Below are 11927 nucleotides of genomic sequence, written 5' to 3'. Positions count from 1 at the left end.
CTGGGAATCGAACCCGGGTCAGCCGAGTGCAAGGCAAACGCCCTCCCCGCTGTGCTATCGCTCCAGCCCCTGGAGTTAAATTCTTAACTCAGCAGACGCCTCGTCTTTTAGGGGCTTAGATGGGGACAGTTTTGTGACCGGCTCTGACGATCAAGTGCTGGTTGCTGAAGCATGAAAGGTCTCTCCTGGCGTTTGGGTGTGAAACCCGCTGCCCGAGAGCCCCACGCCCCGAGCATCCACACCAGAGGGCCGAGAAGCAGAGGGAGGAGGCGCAGGGAAGCCCCTGAGGTCACTGGACTTATCTGCTCTGGAGGGCGGGTCAGGGCGCTGTGACAGTGCCACCACCAGCACTGGCCACTGGGTGTGTCCCTAAGAACTGTGGCCCCCGCAGGGTCCCTAAGAAACAATTCATCTACTTGCTGGGGGTGGGGCGGGGCAAGCACTCCCTAAATGTGCAGTGTGCAGTGTGTGTGTGTGTGTGTGTGTGTGTGTGTGTGTGTGAGAGAGAGAGAGAGAGAGAGAGAGAGAGAGAGAGAGAGAGAGAGAGAGTGGCCCTTTCGGAGCGTGTGTGAATGTGCGTGTGTGTGTGTGTGTATGTGCATGTGTATGTGAATGTTTCTGTATGTGTGTGTCTGGGACAGTGGCCTCCTGGGAACATGTGTACGAATGTGTGTGTATGTGCATGTGTGTGTGCATGTGTATGTACGTGTGTATATATGACTGCATGTGTGTGTGTTTATGTGTGTGTATATGTATGTGTGTGTACGTGTGTACATGTTTATATGAGTGCATGTGTGTAATGTGTGTATATGTGAGTGCATGTGTAGATGTGTATGTGCTTGTGTGTATGCATATGCATGTGTGTGCACATGTGTGTACATGTGTGTGTGTGCATGTGTGTGTGTGAGTGTGTGTGTGTGTGTGTTTGTGTGTGTGTATCTCCGGGACAGAGAGCACAGTACATTCTTGCCCCCACTCCTGCCTTGTTTTGTGTTGGCTTTGTTTTGGGCGGGGCACCCAGCAGTGCTCTGGGGCTATTCCTGGCTCTGCACTCAGGAATGGCTCCTGGCAGTGCTCAGTGGACCATCCTGGGTAGTGGGGAATGAACCTAGGTGAGCCGAGTGCAAGGCAAACGGGTCCCCCATGTCCTAGCGCTCAGGCCCCGTGTGTTGGCTCCTTGTGTTGCTGCACTTGAGACTTTCCGGAAAGCCACTCCGAGCCAACACGCTCGGAGACCACCTTCCAATCTTCATGTCTTGGGGGGAGATAAGGGACTGCCACTCAGTGTTCAGAGAGCCGGGGGACATTCCAGGGACTTTCAGTCAAAGGGGCATCCCGGTGCCGGGGCCTGGGGATATGGTGGGGGTCAGCCTGGCGGGGGCCCCGGCAGTGCAGGGGCTCGAACCTGGGCCCTCTACAGGCAAGGCTGCCCTGGAGCCCTCCGAGCTGTCTCCCCGGCCCCGAGTCTTGCTTCTTTCCAGTTCCTAGAGGACTCAGAGCCTGACCAATCCCACGGCACGCAGCCATCTGGGTTCCTGACGCCCGGGGATAAGCCAAGCATTGCTCTTCTGTTCCGCTTCATCTTCTCTGGGGCTCGCAGGGCCTGAACCAGGAAGCGCTTACGCTTTCTGCAGCGTTTACAGAGCGTCCCTGCCCAGGGGCCGGGGGCGTCCTAGCGGCCGGAGGCTGGGCGTCACTGGGAACCTGGGTCGGGATTGTGAAGGTTTGAGTTCCAGCTCCAGAAACACAAGTTCTCGGCAGCTTTGGAACCTGAGAGCCCTGCTTCCCTCTCAGTCACTTTTAGGGGGCTGAGCCGGAGGCTCCTCAGAAAGTATAAACTGAGTTAACAGTCAATGCACTGATTCACTGAGCATGGAAGCTGGGGTGCAGTTTCCTTCCTATTTTTATTTATTTATTTATTTATTTATTTTTTAGTGGGGGGTTACCCCTGGTGGTGTTCAGGGCTTACTCCTGGCTCTGCACTCAGGGATCACCGCTCATGGGGCAATGCCAGGGACCAAACCGGGGTCAGCCACATGGAAGGCGAGTGTACCTTACCTGCAGTGCCGTCTCTCTGGCCCCTCTTTCATATTTTAACAACACAGGTGAGGAAGAAGAGGCGGCTCAGGGGTAGAGCACTGGCTTGGCATGTATAAGGCACTGGGTTCGATCCCTCATACCATTAAAAAAAAACAAAAAGAAAGAAAAAAGAAGAAAGTAAAGGAATGAAGGACGAGAAGGAAACAAAAGGAGGAAGAAGCCGAGGGCGGGATCAGATGCCACTGCATTCTCAGACCCAGCCATTTTCTAAGGTGGCAATTTTTTAATATTAAAAGTAAATTGCAAATGTATCCTTATAAACAATATGCATAAAATAGAACTATTATTCTAAAACAGTTTCTTATCTTTTTTTTCTTTTTAAAGGCTTTTTTTTTTTTTTTCACAGTAAAATTTTTCGGTGTCAGATTTCCCCTCGAAATAATAGTGCAACGGGAAGCGGGAAGGCCAGTGAGCGGGGGCGTCGCCGCTAGTACAAGTCCTTGTAGATCTCCTGTAGGAGCGGGTGGAGGCTCATGTCCGTCTCGGTTTTCTTGATCACCTGCAGGAGCTGCACGTGCTCCGTGACGATCTGCCTGAGGTCTGTCATCTTCTGCAGCAGTTTGGCGAAGAGCTGGGAGGACTCGGGGTGGTTCAGCTTCAGCTGGAGCTCCAAGGCCTGGAGCAGGTTGTCCTGGATGTCCTCGATGGGCTTCACATTCAACAACCCCGGGCGGTCTAGGGGAGCAGAAAGGGACACGAGAACAGGAGGGTCAGTCACGAGCGTCTCGGGCCCCCGGGCCGAAGGCTCGAAGGGAAGGTTGAGTGAGCTCGAGTCTTCTTTGTTTGTTTGTTTGTTTGTTTGTTTGTTTTTGGGTCACACCCAGCGATGCACAGGGGTTACTCCTGGCTCTGCACTCAGGAATTACTCCTGGCAGTGCTCAGGGGACCATATGGGATGACGGGATTGAACCCGGGTCGGCCGCATGCAAGGCAAACGCCCTCCCCGCTGTACTATCGCTCCGGCCTGAGCCCGAGTCTTCCCCGGAGGTTTTGTTTGCGTGGTGCAGTCTCGGGTGGGGAGCCCGAGCTCAGGCCAGCGCCAGGGAGGGTGGAAGGGGCTCAAGGCAGACCAGGAGGGCTCCGGCCAGGTGTCAGAGCCTGCAGGCCAGGCGCTCCTGGCCCCAGACCTTGGACCCCGGGCTGGCGTGTTTCTGCTCACTTGGAATCTCATCTTCCGCCTGTGATCTTTGCTGTCAAATCTGTGTTACCAACTCTGTTGACTCTCATCCCACAGATTTTTGTGTGCTCATTGCGTTATTTTGCCTGAGATAGCACATGCGCTTCAAGGGGATGGACAGTTTTTAAGTATCATTATTGTTTGGGACAATAGATTGTTTCCCCACCCCTATTTTTGGGTTTATTTTTTTGGGTTTTGGCCACATCTGGAGGTATCCTGGATTACTCCTGGCTCTGCACTCCCGGTTGGTTCTGGGGCCCATATGGGGTGCCAGGGATCGAACCCAGATCAGTTGTATGCAAGGCAAATGCTCCACCCCTGTACTATTGCTCTGGCTCGGGGAAGGATAGATTTTAACAGGGTGTCTTCTGTGATGTACGGCTGCAGGTAATTTTTTTTTCCAACCTCGTCAAATTCTATGAATTTTTAAACGGTGACTTGGAGACTTTTATGTTTTGTCTCATGTCAAGCTTATTATTAGACTTCTCCTTCTTCATTCTGGCTTGGGGCCACACCTGGAGGTGCTCAGGGCCCACTCCTGGTTCAGGGCTTGCTCTGGAGTTCTGGGGACGAGTCCCAGGCCTCCTGCACGCACAGCTTGAGTCCAGCCCTTTGCTCCATCTCCCCAGCCTGGGATTTACCTTTAAATCCTCTAGACTTTTAGAAGAAAATTTATTAATTTTAATATATTAAATTTCTTCTATTTCCTGAGCTTTTACAACTTGACTAGTTTTTTAATTTTCAATTATGGACTAAAGTCATTTAGTAGGTTGTTTAGCTGCGGAACATTGTCAGTTTTCTTTAATTCTTCTTTACCAATATTTAGAATTCTTTTTCTTGTCCTGTTGCAAAGGCTAATCTCTCTAACAGGTTATGTATCACAGACGTGACAGGAAGCATTCTTGTTCTGTTCCTGATCTCGAAGGAAGGCTTTTGATGGTTTACCACAAGTGTGATATTGCTATAGATTGTGGGGATGTTTTACTTCTGGCTCTCTAAGAGTTTTAATGCTATTTTATTGGCTTTAATCAGAGTATTGTTGCACTTCAAATGTTTCTAATTTTTGTTGTTGTTGTTTGGGTCACACACAGAGGTGTTCAGGGATCACTCCTGCTAGGGCTCAGGGGACCACATGGGGTGCTGGGGATTGAACCCGGGTCAACTGTGTGCAAGGCACACTCTGTACTATCTCTCTGGCTCATATATTTTAATTTTAATTTAATTTAATTTTTTATTTTTTTGGCTTTTTGGGTCACACCCAGCCATGCTCAGGGGTTAACTCCTGTCTCTGCACTCAGGAATTACTCCTGGTGGTGCTCAGGGGACCATATGGGATGCTGGGAATCGAACCTGGGTCAGCCGCGTGCAAGGCAAACACCCTACCCGCTGTGCTATCACTCCAGCCCCCTACACTTTAATTTTTGATGTGTGTTCAGTGCTGGACACGGGACCCAGATCCTTCACACGGAAGGCATGCACACTGCCACCTCCCTGGCCCCCAGCATTTTGAGAGCTTGTTCAGAAGTCCTAGCAGGGCAGCACAGCTGCTCGTATACCCTTGACTAAGGGGTGACCCATTTCTGTTTGGGGAAGGCCCTTGTCTTCAACTGAGCATGCAGCTTTGGGAGGGACGCAAAAGAAAAGGCACACCCACCCGAGCAGTGGGGTTAGCTGCATCAAAGCAGGAGACCAGTGGGGTGACAGATAGCACAGCCAGATCACCCTCCCATCCCCCGCAACATTTTTTGGGGCCACCCTGGTGGTGCTCAGGGCTTATTCCTGACTCTGAGCTCATGGATCACTCTGGCAGTGCTCAGAAGATCAAACCCGGGTTAGCTGTGTGCAAAGCAAATATTCTACCCATGGTACTAGCTATCACTCCAGCACCCCCCGAAACAATTTTTTTTATGTGAAAAATGTATGGAGCGTTTTTGTTTTGCTTTGTGTTTTGGTGGTAGTGCCAGGACTCAAACGCAGGACCCCCCCTCACGTGGCAAATTCTCTCCCACTGTGCTACAACCTCAGTCAAGTTAATAATTTATCTTCAACCAGTATAATGACTTTTAAGACCAGGTGTCCTTATTTCCTTTATACTATTTTGCTAATATTTTATTTAGAGTTTTTAAATTTCCGAGATTGATCTGAAGTCCTTCCTTTTGGTACCCATTCCAATAGTAAACGTTATCAGTGGAGTCAGGACGTTCTCTTTCTGATCCTATGTGGCAACATTCTCTTCCTTGATGATTCTTTCTTCTTGGAACTCACTGGCAGGAACCCTAGGACCTGGGGGCAGATCTTTGACAACCTTTAAAATTTCTTCTAGGGCTTTACATTCTTCTTCTTAATTTTTTTTTTTTGATTTTTTGTGTCATACCCGGCGATGCACAGGGGTTACTCTTGGCTCATGCACACAGGAATTACCCCTGGCGGTGCTCAGGGGACCATATGGGATGCTGGGAATCGAACCTGGGTCAGCCGTGTGCAAAGTAAACGCCCTACCTGCTGTGCTATTGCTCTAGCCCCTGGGGCTTTAAATTCTTTTAGGCTTTATGCTACATCTAATATTTTAACAGGAATAAGGCTGTATATGAAAGTCCCTTAGTGAAACCTCCTATTTTTTATTTACACCCTCTCAGTTGAATGCATTTTATATATTAATCTTATTTAAAACTTTCACTTGCCAAAGGCTCACATACTTTTTGCTTAACATAAAAACAAAACATGATCCACGCTTTTTGGTCTTGTTAGTAAATTTTAAAATTTTGTTTTCAATTTAAGGAACTCACTCTTTTAACTTAGTTTAGGTTTATCTTTCAATCTTTCTTTTTTTCTTTTTGGGTCACATCCAGTGATGCTCAGGGGTTACTCCTGGTTCTGCACTCAGGAATTACTCCTGCTGGTGCTTGAGGGACCCTATGGGATGCCGAGGGTTGAACAGGGGTCGGCCACATGCAAGGCAAACACCCTCCCTGCTATCCTATCGCTCTGGCTCCTATCTTTTAATCTTTTTCTAGTTTCTTGGACAGAATGTTTAGATCATTTAAATTTAGCATTTCTTATTTTCTAATTAATGCATTTAAAGCCCTAAACTTTCCCCTAAGTGTACCTCCAGCTTCCCCCTACATTCAGGGAGACAGTCCTGTCTTAGTTCTACTTCAAGCAGCTTGTTCTGCTATTTTCATTTTGTTTTTAATCTAGCAGTTCTATAGAAGCACCTTCTTAAATTTCCAGGTAGGAAGTTTGGGTGTTTGATTTTGTTTTTCTCACTGACGAGTTTTGTTTTCTAATTTCTGTGTTTGTTGAAATGGGCCCCAATATAAACTATGCTCATTAATGTGCATGAGGAGGGCGCAGGGCTTACAAGCCGCGTTCAGGGCACTCACATGCCACCTTGCTTTGATCTCACATTTTAGCTCCTTAGCACTATTCACTCTCTTTTTCTAATTATTTTGCTTTTTTTTTTGGGGGGGGGTGACACCTAGCTGTGCTCAGGCTTTATTCCTGGCTTTGTGCTCAAGGATCAGTGCTGGCAGGGTTCCGGGGATCATACGGGGTGGGTGCCAGGAAGCCCAGTCGGCCACATGTAAGGCAAGCGCCCTACCCATTGGACTATCTTTCCGGCCCTCTTTTTCAAATTTTAGTATTTCTTTCATTCACTGTAAAGAAAGACACTATAGAATAATTTTGGGGCGGGGGGCACTCCATGGTGCTGGGGGGCACCAGGACCACACCCAGCAGCACTGAGGAGGCCATGCAGTGTCACATATCCAATCTGGGGCCTGGTATGTGTGCGAGCCCTTTGCTCCAACTCCTGTAAAAGGGCTCAGGGGTGGGGTGGGTTCCTCGAACGGGGCCGTCCTGGTTTCATCCCCAGCACCACAGGTGTGGGAGACGCTGAGCACTGTGGGGGTGGCCTGGGCAGTGTGGGGCTCTAGGCCCGGCGGGAGGCCCCTCCCTCAGACAAATGAAAGCATCCTTCATCCCGAGTTCAGGGTCCTCAAAAGCATTTGGTCCACTGTCTCCTTTTCAGGAAAAAACAAACAAACAAACAAACAAACTTCCTGTCTCCCTGGAAATACGGGAACAAGCAGAAAGTGTCCCCTAAAGGCATCCGAGGCTGCTACCCTCCACCCCCCACCCCCCACCCCCCACCCCAACCCCACGGTCCGGCCGCCTTCGGTTCTGTAATGATCTTTCGATCTTTCGGCTCCAACTGCTTCAAGCTCCTTCCACACCACGTTCTGCTCCTTCAAAGTCCGTTTCCTCCTCCCCAAAATTCCCTTTGGGCCCTTCCGTCATCTCGACTTCAACCCGTCCTTGGGATACAGCTGGGACTGACCCTCTGAAGCGTCCCTCTAGGGCCACCAGCGTCCCGTCCCCTCCTGTGCCCTTCCGGTCCCTTTCCTGGGGGCCCAGGGGCAGCAGATCCACCCCTCCATCACCAAGGTGCCTGCACATGGCTTTTAGTGAGGGTCACGGGGGGCCTTCTTGCTGTCCACCCCGCCCTTCCCTCAGCCAGGACCCCGTGCTGTCCACTCTTCCCGAGGGGAAAGCAGAGGTGAACTCCCACCGTGGCCAAGGCCTGCCACTGGCCAGCAAGCGGCAGGGCGGAAGTGTGGCAAGGTCTGCGAGGTCCCCGGTGCCAGCCCCTACGCCCGACTTGCCGCCTGGCACTCTCAGCCCTGAGTTGTTTATCTCCCCGGCCAGGTCACAAGGCCCCGAGGCCAGTGGCTGGGCCCGCTGCATGTGACCCCCCCCCCCCAGAGCAAACAGGAAGCACTCAGTTGACCGAGAGAAGGAGCCAGAAGGCTGTTCTGGGTAAGAGCCCCAGATCGAATAGTACCATCCTCTGGTTTGGTGACCGACCGGGCCACGAGTGGCATCGTTCCCTGAGGAAGAAGCCTCCTGGCCAGTGTCTTCCTGCGGCTAACACCCCCCCACCCCAGGAACACAGGGCAGCCACGCCAGAGGGATTCGGTGGCATGTTCAGAATCTGGATGCTCAGAAGTGCCTCTAACTTCTCCAGCGCGGCCCGTTCCCGCTCACACAGTCTCCTCCCGCCTCCCCGCACCTTTGAGCCCGGGATGGGGAGGGGGAGGGATGGCTCCTCCCCGGGCGGGAAGGCCCCTCAGCTCCGGGGGCAGAGGACCACTCAGGCCACCGGCTCCTCAGCCCGCCGTGCTCCAGGCTGGCGGGAAGCAGGGCCTTTGGCGCGGGGTCCACGGGACGCGCCCCTCTCGCCGAGGAGAGGATCTGGTTTGGATTTTCAGACCCCTCCTTGGCAAGTTGTTTTTTTATGATGTGACGGATGAAGTGTGGTGCAGGGCTGGGGTTCTGTGACGACTGATTCACGGGGCCTCCGTGACGAGTCAGGTCACGGACACAGCTGCCCCCTTGTGCGAGAGTCTCGGGAGCCAAGTGGGGTACAGCGGAGTTGGTGTGTGTGTGTGTGTGTGGTGTGTGTGTGTGTGTGTGTGTGTGTGTGTGTGTGTGTGAGTATATTCTGCTCTCGTCTTTCACGAACCGGCTCTGTGACCTTGCCACATGGTGATTAAGTTCACGGGGTCTCAACTGTCTCCTCTGCAAAGGAGAAGAATTAAGCTAGACGGGGCCCTCTAAGACTCCAGCTCAGAACCCCCAACCTGGTTCCCATTTGAAATTCCAACGGGGCAGATCAACTCAAAGCCCCATTCACCAGCCTAGGAGCCAACGTCCCCGTATACCCACGACATGGGCCTTACTGAAACAAACAAACCGGGCCGGGAGACAGGGCAGAGGGGAGCTGGCCTTGCACGTGGCCAACCTGGGTTTGGTCCCCGGCACCCCCATATGCTTTTTGATTGTTCTTGGGCCACACCCGGCGATGCTCAGGAATCACTCCAAGGGGCGCACCAGAGACCATATGGGAGGCCAGGGGTCGAACCCGGGTTGCTGCATGCAAGGCAAACGCCCTACCCACTGTGCTATCGCTCAGCCCCCGACCAGCACCCCACGTGGTTCCCGGAGCACCCCCGGGACTGCTCCAGGAACAAGCCCTGAGTGTGAGGCGTCTGGTGTGGCCCCCAGACAAATAATTAGCCACCCGCAGACAGACCCACAACCAACCAGAGCAAAACCTTCCTGTGGTCTTGTCTAGCCCTTGGGGACGGGGGGCAAAAAGACTCAGAGGCCCCGGCCCCTCCAGGCTGCAAGCAGCTGCAAACCCTCCGGTCCCCCGTGCATTCCCGCCTCTCTCCACGTCCCTCAACCGTGCAAACCCCGAGTGGGCTTGAGCCTGGTGCCACGGGGTGTCACAACTCTGCCTGCAGCAGCGCAGCTGGCTGCCCCCCTCAGCCGGCAGTGCTCCCTGCGCCCGTCTCAGACCCTCCTCTTGGGCCTTTGCGGAAGGCACAAGGCCAGTCCAGGCCAGGGGTTGGGGACCACCCTGTTGAGGCCCCAGAAGTCCCTTGAGGGGCCGTGTGGGCTGACTCGCACCCAGACAGGGCATCAGGCGGCGGCCACACGGCCACGGAGCCGGGGCCTGCGGGGTCCCTCCGCTGTTGTGTCTCTCACCTGCGCCAGTGTCCTGGGCCCCACCGTTAAGGCGGTAGTGGGTGGATGTCCCCCAATGCGGCGGGAAGAGAGGGGCTGGTGAGGTTACTTCTCTGTTTGCTCAGAGGGGCCAGTCGGCAAGGTGGGGGGACACATACCCACCGGGAAATGGAGGGGTCTAAGCTGTTCTGGGGGACAGGGAGAGACAGAGAGAGGGCGGTGGGTGGGGAGAGAGAGAAGAGAGAGAGAGAGAGAGGAGGGAGGGAGGGAGGAGAGAGAGGGAGGGAGGGAGAGAGGGAGGGAGGGAGGGAGGGAGAGAGGGAGGGAGGGAGGGAGGGAGAGAGAGAGGGAGGGAGGGGAGAGAGGGAGAATGAGAGAGGGGGGAGAGAGACGGGTGTTAGAGTGAGAGATTGGGAGGGGAGGGAGAGAGGGAGAGAGCGGGAGGGAGAGGGAGGGAGGGAGAGGGAGAATGAGAGAGAGAGGGGGAGAGAGACGTGAGGAGTGAGACAGGGAGGGAGGAAGAGAGGAAGAGAGAAGGCGAGGGGGGAGGAAGGGGGGAGAGAGGGAAGGGGGAGAGAGGGGGAGGGCGCACCTCTCTTTTTGGCTCCATATTTCCCCGGAAATGCCACAAAAGTAGAGGGGAGAAAGGGGCGAGCCGCCCTCTCCTCCCTCCTGAGTCCTTGAGGAATTCTGAGAAACAGGATCTCGAACCTCAGCCTCGGACCCCCGCCGACTGTGGCTGCGAGAGTCTGGGCACCTGCGGCCCTCTGAGTGGCCCCCAGCTGGCCCGGCCACCCCCGTATCTCTCCCCTGCGGGTTTTTGTTCTCACAGCTAATCCCGCCAAGCGCCCCACTGATAAACGGATTAGGGAGCCCGGGGCTGCGCCAAGCGGCACTGAGGTGCGCCAAGCGGCACTGAGGCAGCTAATCCGCAGCCCTTCTTCTTCCCTCGCCCCCCCCCCGCCACCACACACCTGCTGTCCCTTGCTGTCATCTCGCGGGGAGGCGAAGGCCGCGAGGGCCCGCCTGGCCTGAAGCCACGGGCCCCGTGAGAGCGGCAAGTGCCCCTGGCTGCTCTGACCCCCGAGCCCACCCCACGACTCCCTCTATCACAGGGGCGGGGGATCTCCACGGGAAGCCAGAGCCCCAGGCCGTGCTCCGCCCCCCCGCCGAGGTGCAGGGCTGGGTGGCTGCTGGGGTGACCCAGAGTTTAAACATGTATGTGAGCACCTCGGTGAGAAAGTGCTCCAGAGCACGGCCTGGGGGCGGTGGGAGGGCCTGGTGGAGGGATGGACGGGAGGACCACAGAAGGATGGAAGGACCGGGAGAGAGGGATGGGAGGAGGGAGGGCCGGAGGGGGGGACAGAGGGAGGAGAGACAGAGGGACGAAGGGATGAGGGAGCTCACGGGTCCAGCCCAGCCCCCGAGCTGACGGGAGGAGGGAGGAAGGGCTCGGAGCTTGATGACCCGCCGTCCGAGGCCACCCCGTCCCCTGGATGGGGTCTCCTGGGGCAGATGGCGGGAAGGGCCTCCCCAGGCTTGTCACCAAGCCCGAGTCTCGCTCCCAGAAACGGCCCCACCTTGCGGAGCAGGTAACCAGGTTCGGGGAGAACGGCGCGGCCGACCGGGGTATTTCCCCACTATTTTCATGCCTGAATTTTCTTTCTCTTTTTCCTTTTCTTGAGCGAGCCTGGCAGTGCTCAGGGGCCAGGTGAGGTGCTGGGAATTCAATCGGGTTCAGCCACAGGCAGGCAGGTAAGGGTCTTACCCCCTGCACCGTCTCTTTGGCCCCCATACCTGAGTGTGAAATGCGCTGGGGTTGGGTGTCCCCCAGTTGGCTGCAGGGACAGTGGCCAGGACAAAGAGGACGTGAGGGCCACAGGCCGTGGCCCCAGCTCGGCTGTTCTCACAAAAGCCTGCGACCAGCTCAGCACACACACACGGCCTGGGCCCGTTCTAAACGAAGAAAATCCTCCTCCTGGAAACTAGAACGAGTGTGTGTGGGTTTGGGGTTGGGCCACACGCTTACTCCTGGCTCTGTGCTCAGGGAGCACTCCTGGCGGGGCGGGGGATTGAACCTGGGTGGGCCTCGTGCAAGGCAAGCGCCCTGCCCGCTGGA

The 11927-nt window shown here is 54.7% G+C and overlaps 1 protein-coding gene across 2 annotated transcripts in view; it reads right to left on the bottom strand.

Annotated features, from left to right (window-relative positions):
* Positions 1-2441: 2441 nt before the first annotated feature.
* The window catches only part of PPARG (peroxisome proliferator activated receptor gamma), a 142867-nt gene continuing 133381 nt past the window's right edge, over positions 2442-11927 (bottom strand). For both annotated transcript variants that reach the window (XM_055136134.1, XM_055136135.1), the window contains exon 8: positions 2442-2775. In XM_055136134.1, the coding sequence (XP_054992109.1) occupies positions 2528-2775 (248 nt within the window). In that variant the 3' untranslated portion in view covers positions 2442-2527. The remainder of the gene's footprint in view (positions 2776-11927) is intronic.

The sequence above is a fragment of the Sorex araneus genome, chromosome 4, assembly GCF_027595985.1.
Source record: "Sorex araneus isolate mSorAra2 chromosome 4, mSorAra2.pri, whole genome shotgun sequence".
Lineage (NCBI taxonomy): Eukaryota > Metazoa > Chordata > Mammalia > Eulipotyphla > Soricidae > Sorex > Sorex araneus.
This window is presented reverse-complemented; position numbering and strand designations above follow the sequence as displayed.